General features: G+C 32.6%; 2 protein-coding genes across 5 annotated transcripts in view; both read left to right on the top strand.

Annotated features, from left to right (window-relative positions):
* The window catches only part of LOC146938682 (TMV resistance protein N-like), a 94,952-nt gene that overhangs the window by 4,956 nt on the left and 67,444 nt on the right, over window positions 1–22,552 (top strand). Inside the window, exon 6 of one of the 2 annotated variants that reach the window (XM_085752584.1) lies at window positions 149–437. The exons of the other annotated variant lie outside the window; for it this stretch is intronic. Within the exon in view, the coding sequence (XP_085608710.1) occupies window positions 149–189 (41 nt within the window). The 3' untranslated portion in view covers window positions 190–437. Of the gene's footprint in view, window positions 1–148; window positions 438–22,552 lie in introns of those variants that run through there. 2 annotated transcript variants of the gene reach the window in all.
* LOC146938686 (disease resistance protein RUN1-like) lies at window positions 9,270–14,665 on the top strand. 3 transcript variants are annotated; one of them, XM_085752587.1, is made up of 7 exons: window positions 9,270–9,445; window positions 10,221–10,762; window positions 11,385–12,495; window positions 12,616–12,915; window positions 13,117–13,839; window positions 13,907–13,963; window positions 14,104–14,665. In XM_085752587.1, the coding sequence occupies exons 2-7, from the start codon at window positions 10,269–10,271 to the stop codon at window positions 14,521–14,523; spliced, it is 3,105 nt and encodes a 1,034-aa protein (XP_085608713.1). In that variant the 5' UTR covers window positions 9,270–9,445; window positions 10,221–10,268; the 3' UTR covers window positions 14,524–14,665. The 3 variants fall into 3 exon arrangements, with proteins under 3 accessions (XP_085608713.1, XP_085608712.1, XP_085608711.1); XM_085752586.1 differs by lacking the exon at window positions 13,907–13,963 and having other exon boundaries at window positions 9,294–9,445; window positions 13,117–13,879; window positions 13,964–14,665; XM_085752585.1 differs by having other exon boundaries at window positions 9,294–9,445; window positions 13,117–14,665.

The raw sequence follows: 22,552 nt of genomic DNA, 5'->3' as shown, positions 1-22,552 counted from the left end.
TTTCTAATTATAAATTCCATATTAGTTTATTTTGATATAGAAAGAGTTTAATCCTTCAAATGAATAATTGTTTAAAAATTCTCACGATTCTAGAAAATATTTGTCGGTGTATTGTAATAACTTTGTTCTGAAACAACATATTGGACAGGTCTTTTCTTGAGGCACTTGCTTAGAGGGTCAAGAGAATAATACAATCCAGAAATGTTGTGATCTCTTTCTCAAGCAAAATGAGTAGAACTGTTAAGTTCATCATTCATTCAGCAGAAGAGTGGTGATATCAAGTTGTTTTGGTAATAAATTCATCTTTTAAATGCCGAAGTGCAGTGATACGTTGTTTGTTACTTATACCATTGTAGAAATATTCCTAATTTTATTCAGATGTTCTGTGCTCAATTTGTTTGTATTAATAATTCATGATCCTGTTTTTATTCTTGGTACTTTGGTCCACCCAATAAATAATCGGTTATAACCGCGTTTGCAGAGTTTCATAAATTTGTGTATGGATCCCTATTCCCTTGTGGTGTCATGTTCTTGATCATTGAAGGTAGAAGCACCACTTTCTCTAAACATAATACGCTTTACCACCAAATGAATTTTCGTTCCCGTTCCTCTTTCCCCCTATTGCAGTAACTACTCGATTTTTATGGTTTTGAGTGATATGAAAGAAACTTGAGAAGAACAATGGTTCTGTAAATGGGTTTTCCTTTTTTAAATGATACAGATCTAAAATATTGGTGTTTCCCACAAAATAACAGTGTATAATGTTGGTTCTACTGTTTACAGTACTACTGTATTTGGCGTCAACTAAAACTTTCCCATTCCAATGATGTCAACCGTCAAAATTATACTCAGATCATTGTAAAATACCATTTATCAATGGAGTTACAGGGGCATGCACTGTCGGTGTAAATTTCTTTCACACTGGCAACCAATAAGAACTTACCACTTTGCCACTTAAACAACTTGAAAATATAGTTAAAAGAGTGGAATGACATGGCAGAATAGTGGACTCTGATTGGATGTCGGTGTAAAAGTAAAACAAACTTACACTGACAATGCATGTCCTTTAAACTCTATCGATCAAATTGTTAGACTCCTACTTGGAAATGTTGTCAAGGCAAAGTGCTACATTTAACTTCTACTGCAGTTTCGGTTATCCTTCGCAACTTGTCGATGCACATACGAATAGTATGAAACACTTGTTGAAGCTCAAATTTTTGTTCAAATTAATTGAGTTCAAACTGACCGGGGAGGGTAGTTTAGGCCGTATGCCAAATTTGGAAATCAACTTGGCATCATGCAGACTATGTTATCCTCATACCTGACATAATAGCGGCTTACTTAATCATATTCCGAAATGTTGGTTTTCTGTATTATCATGTATTGAAAGATGCATACCCATTTCCCAACATTGATAAACTCATGGACAATTCGTCCAGATACAAGCTTCTGTCGTTCATGGACACTCCAGTTACCATCTGATCCCCATGGACAAGGACGACAAGAGCATGATAGCATTCTTGACGGAGAATGTCAACTATATGTACAACGTCATGTCTTTCGGCCTGAAGAACACATGCATAACTTATCAGAGGATGATCGATGAATAAGGTGTTTGAACCATAGATAGGGAACATGTTGGAGGTTTACATGGATGATATGATCATTAAATCCTCTGAAGAACACAAGCAGGAGACCCACCTCGAACCCATCTTCACTCGAGTGCAGCAATATAACATGCGTCTCAACCTTGAGAAGTGCACCTTGGGAGTCAAGGCCGGTAAGTTCCTAGGATTCTATCTAACGGAAAGATGAATCGAAGCTAACCCGAAAGAGGAATCGGAAAGAAATAGGGATTCTAACCTAGTTCTTGTTACAAAAATCTTATGAATCTAAAAATACTTTGGCTTGAATCCTTCAAAGATCTGAATGTGATCCCAAACTTATCTAAGGCTGCAAATCTTGAAAGAGTATATCTCTATCAATGCATCAACCTGCGTCAGATTTACATTTCTAGATTTAGGAGGTTTCATAAAGATTGAAAGCCTTAAAACCAACTATTCATTCAAAATCTCTCAGTGAACTTTTACTCGATGGTTGTTCATTTCCCACAGAATTTTCGGCGACATCGGAGGAAATGACAGTCTTCGTCGATTTGGCGAAATAGAAAACTTACTTTTCTTGACCCCTCTGAATGTAACAAGCTTAAAATTGTTGGGAATACGTTATCAAATGATCATGGACTGGGTCTCTTATAGAACTAGACCATTCTGGGTGCACAAAAATCAATGCATTGAGTATGTCGTGCATCCATGATGGCATATGGTCTTTAATACATCTAACATTGAAAGAGTGTTGCAACTTAGAATGTCTCCCTAAGAACATGCAAAACCATTTGATGATGTCATGACTTGATTTAGATGATTGCAGGAAACTTGTGTCTCTAACAGAGCTTCCTCCTTCCTTCCCTCTGCTATATTTGAACACAGACTCCACTCAACATGCTTTGCTTGAGAACCTGGTACGAACTTTCTCTAGATATCCTCCATATGAAGATGAAGGTGTTTATGCTTTCTCTTTCTTGTCAGGGTTACAAGTCCCATGCAAGTTTGATTTTCAGGCAACAGCGGCTTCAATAGCTATTCCTCTTATTCCAAAATCTGACATTCTGACTTGTGTTGTTTCATATTTTGCATCATTATTTCTGAGGGCTTCAATTATTACAACCATGCCCTTCATTGTGTTATGTTTGAACATCGCAAAGAAGTAGACAGACGTCGTATCAGTGACAATTATCTTGGGACATTAACCTCGGATCATATATTGATATATGCTGGCATGTTTACAACAGACAAGAAAGTGGAAGTTATGAATTTTGCAAAGTAGCATTCAAATTCACACTTCAAGGTCCCAATGAACAATTGCGGTGGTCAACGGAAGGGATAAAGGGATGTGGGGTCTGTTTATGCTTCAAAACGTGAGTTTGAGCTGTATAGAGTTTCTAAATGATGGATGTTAATTTTGTATGAGGTGGGGATGGTGGTGTGTTTTTGAAGGCATGGGACTAAAGAGGCTTCCTTATATATAATGTAGGGGACTTTAGACTTGGGATACTCGTGTAGAGTTTGTTTTTCATTACCAAAAATGCCCTTGGCTTGCAAATTATTATGAAGTAGATGGTATATATTTGATTTTAGGGTTAAATATGTTTTTGGTCCCTATAAATATATCAACTTTTCGTTTTAGTCCCTCTAAAATCTTCCTCCAACTTTTAGTCCCTTCAAAATTTTCCATCTTCATTTTTGGTCCCTCCTTTAAAGTAAACTCATATGTAGAATTCATATTTTTGAATAAAATTTTGTAGAAAAATTCATAATATTATAAGAATCTCTCCCAAAAAAATTTAGAATTTTTTAACAAAACATGAATTTAATATGAATTTTTATATATTTTATGGTTAAAAATTCATATTAAATATATGTTTTGCTAAAAAATTCTAATTTTTTTTAGAAAATATTTTTTCATTATTCTACACATATCTGCACAATTTCATTAAAAAATACTGAAATAAACTTAAAAATAGGGACCAAAAGTAGTGATTGAAAATTTTATAGGGACTAAAAGTTGAAGGAAAATTTTAGAGGGACTAAAACGAAAAGTTGGTATATTTATAGGGACCAAAAACATATTTAACCCTTGATTTTATCCCAACTTACAAAGATTACCTACTATTCAGGGCCTTTGTTATAAATGATGATAGTTACTTGAAAGGGATATAGCAAAATAGGCAATATTTTAGGTTACTATTTGTCCCAAAAATTGGTTAATGGTTATTCATTGTTCACTTATTTTGAGTTTGACATAAGAAGCGATGGTTTTCATTAATGATTTTGAGGAAAAAATCTAACGGATTTTGTGGCTTGGATGAGGAAAGAGAAAACAAGGAAGAGAACCACCTTGAAAGTATTGAAGTTCTATTAGAGCATTAGAAGGTTTTGGACAGTTAGATTTACATATTTTGTTGGGCATTTTCATATTATGAGTAACTTATTGGAAGTGATATTCATTCTCTTTTAACACGGTATCAGGGCTAATTCAAAGACGGTATTAGAGAAATTGGACCTAAGACCGCCAATAGGTGTGAGGGTACGCGTAATAAAGTTATACTAAAATCTCACATTAAAATTTTCGAGTTGTTGGATGTATATGTGGTTGGACATCTTCATCTTATGAACCAACTTTTGAGAGTGAGTGAGGTTCAATCTCATTTAACACAAAGCACCCACATTAATCTTAGGTGCAAAATAAAAATCAACACTCTTTTTTCAAGATACAATTTCTAATTGATTGAAATTCAAATTAATTCAACTAAATTATATAGGACCCATATCAATTTGATGGGATCATTTGAAATTTAATCCATTAAAAGTGTGTTGAGAAAAGTTTATTGCTAGCATATATGTGTTGAGAAGAGTTTATTTGTATATGTTAGGATTTATGAGTGGTCACAAAGGTCAAATTACTGGTGAAAACTCTAACATATACTATTGCATTTTGCTTAGGATTTAATCCAAGAGGTTTTACAAATATGTTTTGGTTGGTTTTGTTATTACTATAGCCTTGAGATGTAAGCAAATACATATAATAAATAATAATAACAAAAAGAAAGACCAATCTTTCTCTTACTTTCTGTTAGACTTATTATCATGTAGTATTGAAATTAGGCCTCAGCAAATTATTTGTTAACTTGCACTTCTAAGTAATGCACACGTTTGGATCGCAGCAACTGACATGCCTCATCATTGTATTTTTCCACCATACCTAACCTAACAAAAAGTTTATAACAGCAGTGATACAAGAACAAGCAAGAAGCTTTTTTAATTGACAAGAACAAGCAACAAGCTTTATTTCTTTCGGTCTCCAATCTCCATGGATACATTGGATTAAGATTTTAATAGATTATTTTGATAAATCGTAAAAAATATATCATTTTGAAAATTTAAAAGACTTTACAGAAATGTATTAACTTTTAATTTATTTTTTAAAGTTTTTTTTTTTTTTAGAATCAGGATTTTATAATTTGGATTTTGAGAGATTTTTGAGATTTATAGTATTTTACGTATTTATAAGATTTCAAATAATTGTGAATTTTAACAAAAAATTTACTCCTTACAAAAAAAAAGAAGTTACTCCCTCAAAAAAAAAGTTACTAGAGTGAATGATCGAAGATAATAAATGAATTTTAAGGTTTCGATGTTGAAAAATAAAACAGATATTTTTTTTAAATATTTTCAATAACGAGGTTGTTCTAACTTCATGTCGTCATAAATAATATTTCTCCACACATAATTTAAAGCTAAATTAGTCTTCCATAAATTAGCATTTTTTCGTTCTTGCTCATTTGGAACAAAAAGTCATCAACCCGACCACAAATATTGCCACTCTTACCACCATTATGACCACCAATGATCATCAATTTAACGATTGTTTGTCACCATCTTCGACAACCACCATTTGCAACCAATTTTATTACAATTAATTTTAAATAAATAAATTATAGGTTTATAATATTTAAGTTATTTTATTTTAATTTTAAATAATTTTTTTTAATAAAAAATTTAGATTTGTATAGTATTGTGGGATTTAACTGATCAAATATTACAATTCACATTTTAGATAAACCATGAGTATCGTCAAGATGATTTTCTCAATAGTTGCTCGAGAGATGATCACACAAGATTTGCATGTATGAGGTGTTAAAATTGATATATATTAATTGAAACATAGAGTTTTACCCAGCACAAGAAGTGCCACGATAAAACTCATAGCAAGTTTAATCTAGTACAACAACAAAAGCAAAGCGACAATAAGCAACAAGCTAACAAACCAAGTGATTTGTCCCAAGCATAAAACAGGTTCAAGCCATAAAAAATGAAAGTAAAAAATAAAATTAGTATTTTTCGCTTTGAACCACCGATAAGAAAACAACTTTACTTTGTTGACAAGAGATTGCATATATTATTCTATATGCCGAAAGATACGAGAATTTCTTTCCTTCCAAATCACTCAAACACAAGATAAACAATTGAGGTATAATAAAGAACACACTTTTTGAAAAATGACCTAAATGACTAAATTGGATTATGTGGTCATATAGGCGCACCAGATTGACTGAAACAATGTCTAACCAATGCAACAACAACGACCAAATTCTACCAATGAAATCACAGCCCCTAATAGATGACCAACATTTTCCATAATTACATAACCACTCACGCATATTTGAGAATCAACCGAAATAATACCTCAATGAAATAAGTTATCTTTATTAGAGATTTGATTACGAAGTAAACTGCCAAGCAAAAAGTGATTTCAATGGAATAGCTTCATTCCAGATAATGTTTGTAGCTGCAGAATGACCACCAGGCTCCTCATATGATAACAGTTGGTAAAGTCCACTAACCGTATAACCCTTGGTTGGCTAGCCAAGATCACTTATCCTCTATTTCATCCTGCAAAATAATAGAATTTAAAATAAGGCCTACCACATAAAATTGGAATTTTTCAATAAAGATCAAATTAATTATTAATTTTTAAAGCGTCAAAAACTCAAAAATCAAAACAACACAAACTTCAATCTAGAAATCGAATTTTGATTGAATTGTTTGCAGACACTTCTATAAAAATACAAAGAAAAAATCTGCAAAGTTTTATAGCATTCCCAATACGTCTCAGTTTATTTTGATTTTTTGAGCAAAAAGAGCAATATCGCAATTATGTTCCGAGTAGGCATATGCTCACATGTCAATTTTAGTTCCCAATTTTGCAGCCATTTTTAAAACATCATATGAACCTCCATCATGAAGTTTATGAGGTTTTTAAATGAAAGAATAATTAATTATGAATTTTTTAAGCAACGGGAAACAAAAATTCATAATTAATCCGTCTCTTGTTTAAAAACTCTAAAATTTTGTGGTGGAGATTCTTATGATGATCTAAACATAACTACAAAATTTTGGAACAAAATTTAACCCGCGAGTATATGTTTACTCGAAAAAAAATGTGATTTTATATGTTTTGGTCGAAAAATTAAAATAAATTTAGGTATCTTGAAATTACTATAAAATTTTGCAAACCCTTTCTATGTATTTTAATATAGATCTCTGTGAAAAAAATAAGTTAAAAATTCGATTTTCTAAGTTGAGGTTTATGTTGTTTTTTTTTTTTATTTTAATTTTTGACACTTTAAAAATTCACAATTAATTAGTTCCTTGTCGGCCTTGTCGGAAAATTCTAATTTATGTGGGCGGGACTTTTTTTGAAGTCCTAACAATCTTGCAAAAGATTGTGAAAAAATTCGACCTCTAGACAATGACAATTTTTATGGACTTAATGTCTACAAGGAAAAAAATAGTCTATTTTTTCTTTTTTTTTTGTTAGTGGCCGGGGTTTGAACTCAATTTTTTGTTAGTGGCCGGGGTTTGAACCCCGGACCTTTGCATAATTTATGCATTGTCCTAAGCAATTGAGCTAAGCTCACGAACTCACGAAGACAGTCTATTTTTTCTTTATTTCAATCCTTTAATTAGTGTTAGCAAAAAAAATGTTTTGAGGCACAAAAAATATCAAAATCTGTAGTACTTTGGTAAAAATACTCTTTTTCTTTTTTACTCGTATATTATTTTCTTAATATGAGAAGTTGTCAACTCGATCAGTTATTTTGTCGAGGGGAGTGAAGAATTCGTGGTTTGCAGCAAGCTCTGGATTTGTAACTCATGGTATGCTCTTTTCCCCTAAACTGTTTTATTAAATTGGCAACTTGATTTTGATTATAATAACTTAATTATAAACTGCTGATCATTTTAGCTGCATATAATTCAAATTTCTCTCTAAAGACTAATACTTAAAACCTAGTTAGTTCCTGATAAACTACTTAAATTAGGTCTGAACTAAATTTCAGAATGTTACTTGGAGAGTAATAAAGAATCTTTGACTATTTCTGTCACCTACATATTTCCAGAAATTAAGCTGAAAACTATTTCCAATTTTGATCCTTATGAGAACAAATATAACACAAGATGTCATGAAATGGCAATTTCCGTCCAATGCCAATTTACATTCAAATTGTTCATTTATTTATTTTCCTAATAGAAGAAAAAAATAATAAGATTTTCAAAGTAAAATGTATGTGCTCAACTGAAATTGTTCACCAAATTAAAATTTGTATAATTTTACTGAATTTTCTGCACTACCTGCAGACAATACCATGAGCTAGGTTCATTATTAATTTATATTGTTAGGTTATTTGTGTCCTAGGTTACAATGCTATTTCCGATTGAAGGCGTGTATGGTGTATGACACCGACACGACACCAACATTGGTTGTTATATTCAAGTATTCCATTTTCTCAAATTATCATCGCTATGTGTTGTAAGTGTAGCCTTAGAATTGGTGGGAAATTGAATAGTAAACATTAAGTCTTAAGACTTTGACTATAGTGTGTGGATTGAAAATAATGGAAGTCCCACATTGAAAAGTTAGCACCAATTAATAGTGTTAATATAGCAGAAGTGGAACTTCATGTGTATAGTTGTTGAGAAACCGGCTTAAGAGCATCTTAATCAGGTTACCTTACAACTTTTTTAAAACTTTAGATTAGTTTTTCTTCGGTGTTAATGTTTCCTTCCTGCATGAATTATTAAGTATGGATTCAACCAGATCTCTTTCAACCCTTACGATACTCTTAAATATCAACCCAACACTTACGATACTCTTAAATCTCAATCTTTCTTTTTTACCATTTTTCTAGAGGTAGAGCATGCGATGTCTTTAATCTGATTGAACGTGTGTCCGCTGTCCCAACAGTGACATTACACCAACATTGATGGTTTCATTCAGTTATTTCATTCAGTTTTTTCTACATTTTAAGGTATTTTTTTTTATAGTTTTTTCTATTTTTTTAAAAAGTTATTTATTTTTTGTAATTAAAAATTATTTAATTTAAATAATTAATTAGGTGGATAATAATATCAAATGTGGTGGGGGTAAAATTCTGAATAACATTAAATTGCGGGGGTAAAATTCCGAAAAACATTAAATTGGGGGGGGGGGGGTGGGGGGGGGGGTGAAATTCCGAGTTTTAAAATAGGAGGGGTAAAATTCCGATTCAGCCAAAATAGGGGGGGCAAAATTGCACTTAAGCCAAATGATAATTATATAGATTTGACTTAGGATTTGATAAAAGCAAAAAAAAAGATAAAATGATAATTATATGTCCAGAAAATGATAAAATGATTAATCATAACAAAAATCTTGAAAAACCCATTTACTTAGGATTGCATAACAGTGAAATCACATTTGTTATTTTGATCCAGAATTGATTCCAGCAGAAGCTAAGCCATACAGTCTTTTTCTCCTCTATTGCATTAAGCTGGATCTGACTTTGGTATGATCTTTTTTCCCTCAATTTTAATTTAACTTATAAGATTAAATTGGTCTTCAAGAATTGTATATGAATGTTTAATTAGTCTTCATATTTCTTATTTGTACCCCATTTTTACTGATTAGGAAATTACTCTGTTTTGTACCTGAAAATGCTGCTCTGCTTGACAAAAAGTATCATACATTCTTAGGTTATTTATGACTAATTTTATGTATGGACTCCAATGATGTTTAACCTTGTTGCTTGAATTGAATTCTATGTTTTATTTGGGTTGCTCTTCACTTAATCTGAGTTAAGGTTCTTTATTGGGAGGTTAAGTAGCTCAACTGGTTTGAACTGAACTCAGGGATAAGAAGTTGGAGACTCTCGGTTCAAACTCGGACGAAATAGTCAATATTAATCTAACAACTATCTACTAGCATTTGTCATTCAAAAAAATGTTAAGATTCTTTATGAATTCACGTCGTTAAGCTTTTAATGTCTATTCGTTTACTGAGTTTTTTAATGTTCAAAATAATTGTATAGGTTTTCCACATCATAAGCAAGCCATTAATACAAGACAAACAAATTTCTGAGAATCTCAAACAACTTGAAATAACATGTGCTGTTTATTTATTAAATCCATAGATGAGCAATATGTGAACTTTGAACTGCTTGATCTGATGTCAATCAGATTTATGAACTGAGAACTGAGTACCGGTCAAAAATGTCATTGACACGAAGTATGAACACATTTAACATTAAATATTTTTAATTTTTTTTTTAATTTTGAGTGCAGCATTGTGATTAGTGGAGGCACTTGGAATTCATAACCGCTGCGCAGAAAATGAGCAGTGCTTTTTCCTCTGATGTGGTGCCTCAGAAAAAATATGACGTTTTTCTTAGCTTTCGAGGTGAGGATACTCGCAGAAACTTCACAAGCCATCTTTATGATGCTCTAAGCCGAAAGAAAATTGAAACCTTTATGGACAACAATGAGCTTCAAAAAGGAGATGAGATCTCGCCAGCACTCATCAAAGCCATTGAGGAGTCACATGCATCTATTGTCATCTTCTCAGAAAACTATGCTTCCTCAAAATGGTGCTTAAATGAGCTCAAAGAGATTCTTGAATGCAAAAAATATAGGGAACATATTGTGATACCTGTTTTTTACAACATAGATCCATCACATGTGAGGAAGCAGACTGGGAGTTACCAGCAAGCCTTCGCAAAACATAAGCGAGATTTGAAACACAATAATGATAACTATAAGTTGGAGAAATGGAAAGCTGCTCTCACTGATGCAGCTAATTTAGTTGGTTGGGACTCTCGAAATTATAGGTAAGTAAAACGAACTATCCAACTTTCCACATGTCATGACTTGTAAGTTTAAAAAATTCTAAGTAAATCAATAAACTACATCCTATGATTTGCAAGTTTGTTTTCTAATATAGCACAATTTCTTACTACACAAGTTTTTCATCTCCATATTCGTGATTGGAAATGAACATAGATTTTAGAAAATGAAAACTAAAAATAATTTTAGAAAATAAACAGGCCCAATTATTTGGAGAAGTAAACAATGATGTTGATGTGACTGGCCATAGTTGATACAACCTTCTGAAAACTATCAAAGTCATCATATGCTTGGACCCTGCATACACTTATCATATGCTTGTTATGTTGATATGGCTGGTTATATTTGTGCCACTAAAATCTTAATAGTAATAACACATACTTATCATACGGGTAGCCTGAAATTTTCTTTAGGATTTCACTTCCTAAAAAAATAAGACATTAACTATCTTCTGTGTCTTAGGTAACTGATTTGCTCAAATCTCATTTTTGCTTCTTTTCTTGCTATACTCTGCCACCATGTTGACTATAAATTTTGTTATGTCCTAATCATATGAATGTATTTTTCTTCTGTTGTAAAACATTCTTCCCCTCTTTCATATGTTAGGAATGAACCAGACTTCATTAAGGACATTGTTGAAGATGTTTTGCGGAAACTGAATCTTAGGTATCCATATGAAATTAAGGGGCTTGTTGGAATTGAGAAAAATTACGAACAAATTGAATCAATGTTGGAAAATGGGTCAAATGATGTTAGAGTCCTTGGAATATGGGGCATGGGTGGAATAGGAAAGACCACCCTTGCTAAGACATTATATGCTAAACTTTTATCCCAATTCGAAGGTCGTTGCTTCCTCAATGTAATGGATGAATCAAACAAGTATGGACTTAATGTTCTACACAATAAACTTTTGTCTTCATTGTTAGAGGAAGAAAATATTCATCCCGATGCATCCTACATAGAAGCCCCATTCTCCGAGAGAAGGATCGGGCGTAAAAAAGTTTTAATTGTTTTGGATGGTGTAGAAACCGTAGAGCAAATAGAAGATCTTATCCTAGAAATTGATGGTCTGGGACCAGGTAGTAGGGTCATTATTACAACTAGAGATAAGCACATATTTAGTCAGTTGAGTAAATGTGAAATATATGAGGTTAAGGAATTGAATAAGCGTGATTCTTTTCAGCTATTCAGTTTGACTGCCTTCAAAGAAAACCATCCTAAAATTGGATATGAAGATCTATCAGAAAGTGTAATTGCCTATTGCAAAGGTAACCCTCTGGCATTAAAAGTTTTAGGTGCAAATCTCAGTTCAAGGGGCCAAGAATCATGGGAAAATGAATTGAAAAAGCTCCAAAAGATTCCCAATCGAAAAATTTATGATGTGTTAAAATTGAGTTATGATGACTTAGATCGTTGTCAAAAGGCCATATTTCTAGACATCGCATGCTTGTTGAGAGAAGAGAGTAAGGATTTTGTAAGAGATCTGTTGGAAGCTTGTGAGTTCTTTGCAATAAGTGGTATAGAAGTGCTTCTAGATAAAGCTCTCATACAACTAAAACTGGTTTGGCTTTACAATTCGAGTGTTGATGGAATAGAAATGCATGATTTGTTACAAGAAATGGGACGGGAGATTGTTAATCAAGAATCTGAAGACCCTGGAAAACGAAGTCGACTGTGGAAAACTGGAGAGATATTTGATGTATTGAAAAATAACAAGGTAAGTAGAGGATGCAATCACTTCTACATGAAAATAACACATGTACGTGATTATAAAATATAACAAGGAAAGTATATGTGACAACCATTCCTAATTATTAATATAATATTTGTTTATCAGGGAACTGAAGCTGTCGAAGGGATAACATTCGATAGTACAGATGTGGGGGATCTTTACTTGAAGTCTAATTCCTTTAGAAGGATGACAAATTTAAGATATCTTAAAATCCATAATATATCTAGAGGAAGCACATGCAATGTGTACTTTCCCGATGGTCTTGAGTGGATTTCTGATAAATTGAGGTACCTTCGATGGGATGGATACTGTCTTGAGTCTTTGCCATCAACCTTTTGTGCTGAAATGCTCGTAGTGCTTCACATGACTCATAGCAAGCTTAAAAAGCTCTGGGATGGAGTTCAGGTACAAATATGTTTGGATATAATTGTAAATATGTAGAGGTAGAAGAAGATATTTAAATCTCATTCAAAAAAATTGCACTGGAGCTAGGATGACATTCCTCTCTTTATACGTAATTATGTTTAGTTTATCTTTTAATCAATACACATGCATGATTATGAATTTATTGGTTTCTCAGCAATGTCTTTTTTAATTCTTTTACAGAATCTTGTGAATCTAAACGTACTTTGGCTTGAATCCTCCAAATATCTGATTGAGATCCCAGACTTATCCAGTGCTACAAATCTCGAACGTGTATATCTTCAAGGATGTGAAAGCCTGCGTGAGCTCCATCCAGCCATCTTGTCTCTCCCACGGCTCAAACATCTAAGTTTAGGAGGCTGCAAAAAGCTTGAAATCCTTAAAACCAACATTCATTCAATGTCTCTCTGTGAAGTCTTACTCGATGGTTGTTCATCTCTCACGGAATTTTCGGTGACATCGGAGAAAATGACAAAGTTATCCTTACATGGTACTTCCATACATGAATTGTCTTCATCGATTTGGCTTAATACCAAACTTACTGTTCTTGACCTAGCTGAATGTAACAAGCTGAACATTGTTGGGAATAAGTTATTAGATGATCATGGAATGTGGTTTGTTACAGAGCTAGACCTTTCAGGGTGCACAGAAATCAATGCATTATGTCTGTGGTCCATCCTTGATGGCATACAATCTTTAAGACGGCTAATATTGAATGAGTGTTGCAACTTAGAATGTCTCCCTGAGAACATACAAAACCATTCAATGCTAAAATGGCTTGAATTAGATGATTGCAGGAAACTTGTGTCTCTAACAGTGTTTCCGCCATCCATATTATATTTGAAAGCCGTTAACTGCACTTATCTGGACACAGACTCCACTCAACGGTCATTGCTTGAGAATATGGTACAAACCTTCTCTAAAGACCCTTTTTATGAAGATGAAGGTGATTATAATTTTTCTTTCTTGCCAGGAGCACGAGTACCAAGCAAGTTTGATTTCTCTAAAGACCCTTTTTATGAAGATGAAGGTGATTATAATTTTTCTTTCTTGCCAGGAGCACGAGTTCCAAGCAAGTTTGATTTTCAAACAATAGAGGCTTCAATAGCCATTCCTCCTATTCCAAAATATAACTTTTGTGGTTTCATATTTTGCATCATTCTTAACCAGGGCTTATATGGTTGCCATAACCTTCATTGTATCATCTTTGATCACGGCAAAGAAGTCGACAGACGTCGTATTAGTTGCAATTATCTTGGGACATTTATTTCGGATCATGTATTGATATGTTGGCATCGTTACAAAAGACAAAAAAGTGAAAGTAATGATTGCAACTTATCATTTCAATTCATTCTTCAAGGTCCAGATAAGGAATTGCGGTGGTCAAAGGAGGGGATAAAGGGGTGTGGGGTCTTACCTGTCTATGCCTTGGGCCTGGATGATGGTAGTAGTGGTGACGAAACTGTTGAAAGTGAATTCAGAAACAATGAAAATGAAGATGACCAGGAACAACCTTCTATTAGTAGACCTCCTATTAAACATGTCTATGTTAGACGCAGGCGCAAAATAATTAGACCCAAGTTTGTGTAATTGTATGTTTGTATCTTTAAACAAGGCAGAAGCTCTCTAATTCCTAGAGGTGAGGCTAGTTAGTAGCCATTAATTACTTTGATTGCAGCACTTGTAATTTCCCCATGTTTCTCTAAATATCAGCTGAAAGTTTCCAGTTTCATTCTATCTATTACCCTCCTAAATACCAAAGAACTGTCACATTCTTGTTCAATACAATGCACAAGTATTTTGTTGAGGGTCAAAAGAAAAATAAGTCAGAAACGTTTTGTGATCTCTTTCTCATGTTTCTCGCACAACACTTCATCACAATATCTCTTGATGCATGCATTAGACTGTGATGCTAATAAGTTTATCATTTAAATGCATAACTGCAGTGTTACGCTGCTTATTACTTTTACCATTGCAGAAAACTTCCTAATTTTATTCCATTGTTTTTTGTTCTGCGTTTGTTGGGATTAATTAATATGATATGATCTGGTTTTATTCTTCATACTTCAACGCCTCTTTCTTCAAACATCTTCTGCTTTATTCTAGAGTGTGACCTGAGTATCCTAATAGCAGTAACTTGATAGCAATTGGCCCAAGAGCTGTTGGATAAGCTGTGATACCATCTTAAAATTTTGAGTTGACCATTGGGTTCATGTGTGATTGGTTTAGTCCTACATTGACTATAAATGAGCTAAATGTTGGATAGATATAAGAGAGGTGACTACTTAATGTCTTAATCATGGACAAAAATGTTATCGAACAAGGGGGTTAGAAATGTTTTTAAATAAAAAGATTCTTATAAATTTTGAGTTGACTGTTGGGTTCAAGTGTGATTGGTTTAGTTTTACATTGACTATGAATAAGCTAAATGTAGACTAGAAGTAAAGGTGGTGACTAGCAAATGTCTTAATCAAAGACGGATCCAGAAATCTGTCGGACTCTAAATTTTTTTAAATAAAATGTTTTGAATATTCGAACCGGAAGATATGAATGTCGAATTTTCTGGTACAATTATTTTTCTTGCAATAATTTCCTTTTTCTTCTTCTTTGGTATGCAACAATGGAAAATAAGCAGTTATGCGTAGATTTGACTGACACACTTTCAACCGTATAAGGTTACAAATCAAGAAGATGCAAGCCTCATTAAATAAAATTTCACATTGCATAAAGCATAGTAACAACACTTCATTTTATGGGAATTTGCATGGGTTTGTATCTACTAAAGCTCTACGACATATTGCCGAAGAGAGAGTCGGTTTGGTAGGTACTGACAAGACATCATGTTGTTGCTCAATTGGAACAACATATGGTCTACCTTGTGCATGTGAATTGGCACATTATAAGATAGATGGAGTTTCAATCCCATTGGATGTAGTTCATATGCGGTGGAGGAAATTAAAGTCAAAGAGTCAGCCAGAAGAGGAAGAGGTAGAAAAAGGATTAGAGTTGGACATCACTACAGAGATGGATGAAGTGTGGAAACAATGGGAGACACTTGATGCTATCGGTAAAAGAACATTGAAGTGCAAGTTATGTGAACTTGCATATCCAAATACAACTTATACATGTCCACAAACTAAGACAGTGAAATCCAATGGAGAAGTGAAGAAGAAGGATAAGAAGCTGGAGGGATATGAGCATGTGGATATATTTTATTCCGATAATCTAGCTTCTCAGCGATCTTGTAAACCGTCCTCTCAGGTACCATCCAAGCAAGCCTCTCAAGGACCCTCCAATCAAGCCTCTCTGGAATCCTTCAAGAAATCCTCTCAGGAACCATCAAACCAAGTTGATCCAAAGCACTTGGAGCAATTTCCTAAACTTATTCAGCCATATGTTGATCACATAGTCAATGTAAAAGCAGATGGAAATTGCGGATATCGTGCGATTGCAGCATTACTTAATATGACTGAGGAGTCTTGGTCGATTGTCCGACATCAATTATATAACGAGATTAGTTCCCATTCTGATCTATACCGTCGATTATTTAAGAGACGCTTCCAAGAAGTGAGGGATTCTTTGAAGAGTATTGGTATGGGCATGCAACCTCCGGAGAAGTGGATGAGCATACCGGAAATGGGATATGTGATAGCAACAAGGTATAACATCGTTCTGGTCACATTAGCAAGGACCTTTAGCTTGACTTTCTTTCCACTAAGGGGTTTAAACTCTGGGCATACAATAAATGACCATATTCTTGCCATTGGTTTTGTCAACGGAGATCATTGGGTACAGGTAAAATTCATAACTTAATTAATTTTTGCATATATTGTTTGCGCAGTGCTAACTTTGTTAATTTCGTTCAGGTAAAATTGAAGTCAGGACATCCAATGCCTCCAATTGCATGGGATTGGCCAAAAGTTCGTAGTCCGGAGTCGACATCATGGGCAGACACATACACGGAACGACTACAACAATGGACGTTGCTCGATTCTCCACAGCCACATGTTCCACAGCCAAGTTGTGCACCTCCAGCAAATTGTATGTCTTTGACTGATGGTTGATTTCTTGCATGGTTTATATTACAGTCTTTTTGTATGGCCTTGATTACATTGTATGGTCAGGATTGCATCGACACTATATGACCTAGATTACACCGACAATTTTGTGGTAGATATTACACATTCAGTTATATAAATACATCTCTTCAGTTCATCATGAATCATAAACCTCCAACCTTATAATTTCAGTCATTTGAAACATTCCTTTCTTTTAAGTTTCAGAGCAAAATTCCACCATGGGAAAAGAAAGAGAAAACTCTAGAACCAGAAAATTCTATTATGATTCATTGGGTTCAAAGGTACATGATGAGAGTTTATATACACATAGTTAGTGCCATCTCATGCTAACTGTTCTAACTAACTAAATGTAAAGTCAAATGCAAATGAAATTACAAACAAAATTAAGACTAGCTAGTAGGTAACTTGTGCTGCAACCTAAGTGCCTTTTATTATTTCTTCCTCTTTTTCTACATATGCTAATAAAGTTATTGGATTCATGGTTAAAAAATTTGCGTTAGTTCATTATGAACATTGCAACTCTCCAATTTCGTTTCAAATAGCTGTGAACGTCACCCTTTCTAATTTGACTGACCAACATAACACTCACTTACTAATAATACATGGTGAAACTAGAAGGATGGTTGATATTGCATATTGTTGCTTTTACATTACATTTTCATATGATTCTATTTGTTACTATTAACCACTTTCAGATGGCTCTGATGGTGTAATGTAAAATTCACGTTCTCTATTTTGACTCTTTACAAACTCACAAGACCGATTGAGTTGAGTACGTTTAAAGTTATTTGTTACTAGTAATTAATATGCAGGGCCGTTCCTCGACTTTTACGGGTCTTAGGCATAATATGATAAAAGGGACCCCTTACACAATACATCATAAATTTTTTTTAGTTCATTGTTGTGATTTTATTAGGTCTTTCATTTAGTTTTTTTTTTTTTTGCTTTGTTTTTCACTACCAAATAAATGTTTTTTTAGACAACATTTGAAAATAAATCAAATACTTTATAGACACCAAAACAAAATAAAATACCGTAGAAGTAGACAACAATGGCACCTGTGAAGTAGACTGAAATTTTAGCACCTAAGAATAATAACACAAAAAAAGTTAACATTACTAAATGCATCTCATGATTCTAAGTGCACCTCACATAGGTTTCACATCAGTTTCATGATCCAAATTTTTTTTAGCACCTGAGAACAATAGGGCCACATGATCCTAAATGTGTCTCACATCAGTTTCATGATCATGAATGCGTCTCGCATGATTTTGCATTATCAAATTCAATTTTGCAATCTTTTTAATCAATTCAAGAAAGTTGAAATTAGTATAATGATATAATTTAATTTTTTGGAACCTTTAAAATACATGATTAAAATTAATTTCTCTAGTAGGCCCATTTTCAACTAAAATATAATTTGTTTTGTTATAAAATTATCTCAATTTCTTGGATAACAAATATCACCAATATTTTTAATAGTAGTGAGACACATTATTAGGAACAAATGACCTAAAAAAATATCACAAATTTCTTCGATAATATTTTTTTTGACACCTTATTAAGAACAACCAAATTTTTCTATAGGAAGGTGTATATAGAAATCTGTGTGATATATGAGTGTATATATAATAAATCACGCCAAAAGGGCCAAAAACATTAACAGACACAGACTTCAACCCAACCTTTCATCGGCTAAACACACTTGTTGAACCGTTGAATCGTGAACTTTCTTCACACATTCAATGGCCGGTCCAATTTTGAAAATATTAATGAATACATGCTTTAATAAATTATTTATCAAAAACTGATTTATATACTATTTACACACAAGGAATTGAGTTGGGCAAGCCCCTTTACTCCGACCTCATCCCCCAACCCCTCCCACCGCCAATCTCCTCGGACTTGAGAAACAGCTTAATACGATCTCTTTTTCAAAAACAACTTATTCAAAACAGCTTATTTATCCAAAACAGCTTATTACAACCTCTTTTCAAAAACCAGCTTATTCAAAACAGCTTATTTATGCAAAACAGCTTATTACCACGTCTTTATCAAAAACAGCTTATTCAAAACAGCTTATTTATCCAAAACAGTTTATTACAACCTCTTTTCAAAAAACAACTTATTCAAAACAGCTTATTTATGCAAAACAGCTTATTATGATCTCTTTTTCAAAAACAATTTATTCAAAACAGCTTATTTATACAAAACAGCTTATTACAACATCTTTTCAAAAAACAGCTTATTCAAAACAGCTTATTTATGCAAAACAGCTTATTACCACGTCTTTATCAAAAACAGCTTATTCAAAACAACTTATTTATCCAAAACAGTTTATTACAACCTCTTTTCAAAAAACAGCTTATTCAAAACAGCTTATTTATGCAAAACAGCTTATTACGATCTCTTTTTCAAAAACAATTTATTCAAAACAGATTACTTATACAAAACAGCTTATTACCACGTCTTTTTCAAAATCAGCTTATTCAAAACAGCTTATTCATCCAAAATAGCTTATTACGACCACTTTTTCAAAAACAGCTTATTGAAAACAGATTATTCATCCAAAACACCTTATTACAATCTCTTTTTCAAAAAAAAAACTTATTCAAAACAGCTTATTTATACAAAACAGCTTAATACGATCTCTTTTTCAAAAACAACTTATTCAAAACAGCTTAATACGACCTCTTTTTCAAAAACAGCTTATTAAAAACAGCTTATTCATAAGCTGTTTTGTATAAATAAGCTGTTTTAAATAAGTTGTTTTTGAAAAAGAGATTATAATAAGCTGTTTTGGATGAATAAGCTGTTTTGAATAAGCTGATTTTGAAAAAGAGGTCGTTAAAAGCTGATTTGCATAAATAAGCTGTTTTGAATAAGCTGTTTTTGAAAAAGACGTGGTAATAAGCTGTTTTGAATAAGCTGTTTTTTGAAAAGAGGTCGTAATAAGTTGTTTTGGATAAATAAGCCGTTTTGAATAAGTTGTTTTTGAAAAAGAGATTTTAATAAGCTGTTTTGGATGAATAAGCTGTTTTCAATAAGTTGTTTTTGAAAAAGAGGTCGTAATAAGCTGTTTTTGATGAATAAGCTGTTTTAAATAAGCTGATTTTGAAAAAGAGGTCGTTAAAAGCTGATTTGCCTAAATAAGCTGTTTTGAATAAGCTGTTTTTTTGAAAAGAGGTTGTAATAAGCTGTTTTGGATAAATAAGTTGTTTTGAATAAGCTGTTTTTGAAAAAAGACGTGGTAATAAGATGTTTTGCATAAATAAGGTGTTTTGAATAAGCTGTTTTTTGAAAAGAGGTCGTAATAAGCTATTTTGGATAAATAAGCTGTTTTGAATAAGTTGTTTTTGAAAAAGATATTGTAATAAGCTGTTTTGGATGAATAAGTTGTTTTCAATAAGTTGTTTTTGAAAAAGAGGTCGTAATAAGCTGTTTTTGATGAATAAGTTGTTTTGAATAAGCTGATTTTGAAAAAGAGGTTGTTAAAAGCTGATTTGCATAAATAAGCTGTTTTGAATAAGCTATTTTTTGAAAAGAGGTTGTAATAAGCTGTTTTGGATAAATAAGTTGTTTTGAATAAGCTGGTTTTGAAAAAGACGTGGTAATAAGATGTTTTGCATAAATAAGCTGTTTTTTGAAAAGAGGTCGTAATAAGCTATTTTGGACAAATAAGTTGTTTTGTATAAGTTGTTTTTGAAAAAGAGATTGTAATAAGCTGTTTTGGATGAATAAGTTGTTTTCAATAAGTTGTTTTTGAAAAAGAGGTCATAATAAGCTGTTTTTGATAAATAAGCTGTTTTGAATAAGCTGATTTTGAAAAAGAGGTCGTTAAAAGCTGATTTGCATAAATAAGCTGTTTTGAATAAGCTGTTTTTTTGAAAAGAGGTTGTAATAAGCTGTTTTGGATAAATAAGTTGTTTTGAATAAGCTGTTTTTGAAAAAGACGTGGTAATAAGATGTTTTGCATAAATAAGGTGTTTTGAATAAGCTGTTTTTTGAAAAGAGGTCGTAATAAGCTATTTTGGATAAATAAGTTGTTTTGAATAAGTTGTTTTTGAAAAAGATATTGTAATAAGCTGTTTTGGATGAATAAGCTGTTTTCAATAAGTTGTTTTTGAAAAAGAGGTCGTAATAAGCTGTTTTTGATGAATAAGTTGTTTTGAATAAGCTGATTTTGAAAAAGAGGTTGTGAAAAGCTGATTTGCATAAATAAGCTGTTTTGAATAAGCTGTTTTTTGAAAAGAGGTTGTGATAAGCTGTTTTGGATAAATAAGTTGTTTTGAATAAGCTGTTTTTGAAAAAGACGTGGTAATAAGATGTTTTGCAAAAATAAGCTGTTTTTTGAAAAGAGGTCGTAATAAGCTATTTTGGATAAATAAGTTGTTTTGAATAAGTTGTTTTTTGAAAAAGAGTTTGTAATAAGCTGTTTTGGATGAATAAGTTGTTTTCAATAAGCTGTTTTTGAAAAAGAGGTCATAATAAGCTGTTTTTGATAAATAAGCTGTTTTGAATAAGCTGATTTTGAAAAAGAGGTCGTTAAAAGCTGATTTGCATAAATAAGCTGTTTTGAATAAGCTGTTTTTTTGAAAAGAGGTTGTAATAAGCTGTTTTGGATAAATAAGTTGTTTTGAATAAGCTGTTTTTGAAAAAGACGTGGTAATAAGATGTTTTGCATAAATAAGGTGTTTTGAATAAGCTGTTTTTTGAAAAGAGGTCGTAATAAGCTATTTTGGATAAATAAGTTGTTTTGAATAAGTTGTTTTTGAAAAAGAGATTGTAATAAGCTGTTTTGGATGAATAAGCTGTTTTCAATAAGTTGTTTTTGAAAAAGAGGTCGTAATAAGCTGTTTTTGATAAATAAGCTGTTTTGAATAAGCTGATTTTGTAAACGAGGTCGTTAAAAGCTAATTTGCATAAATAAGTTTTTTTTTGAAAAGATGTTGTAATAAGCTGTTTTTGATAAATAAGCTGTTTAGAAAAAGTTGTTTTGAAAAGAGATCGTAATAATTAAGTTATATCTAAAATTGTCAATTTGAATTATTATGAGGGCAAAATTGTCAATTTGTATGTTTAACCCCCCCAAAACCCCCCTATTTGGGGGAACTATAAAATTGAACAATTGAAGCCCTTCTAAACCCCAAAAACTTTTCTCTTGTTTTTTAAAACTCGCAAACAAGAGTTTACCTCTCCATAAGTCTTTCCTTCCCCTCCCTTCCACTCCAAAACCCAACTCGCAAACAAAGCCTAAATATCCTCCTGTAGCTGTAGCCATATTTTTTATTCAGCCGGCGTCTTACACATTTATGCATCTGATCTGACCATGCATACTGACAAATTCATAGTACATATTTTTACTTAAAGGGTCACTATCTCTAATCAGGGCCGTCTTAAGCAATTAGTAGGCCCGGTTTTGGTCATTTAAGGTTTGAAGAAAAAATTAAATTTTGGGCCCCAAAAAATTAAAATGAGGCACTAAATAAAAAAAATTGCCCAAGTGGGACTTGAACCCATGACATGACATATTACACTAA

This window comes from Medicago sativa, chromosome 3 (genome assembly GCF_051527215.1).
Source record: "Medicago sativa cultivar Bolivia chromosome 3, Bolivia_mono, whole genome shotgun sequence".
Lineage (NCBI taxonomy): Eukaryota > Viridiplantae > Streptophyta > Magnoliopsida > Fabales > Fabaceae > Medicago > Medicago sativa.
Note: the sequence above shows the minus strand (reverse complement) of the source record. Positions and strands in the feature narration are given on the sequence as shown.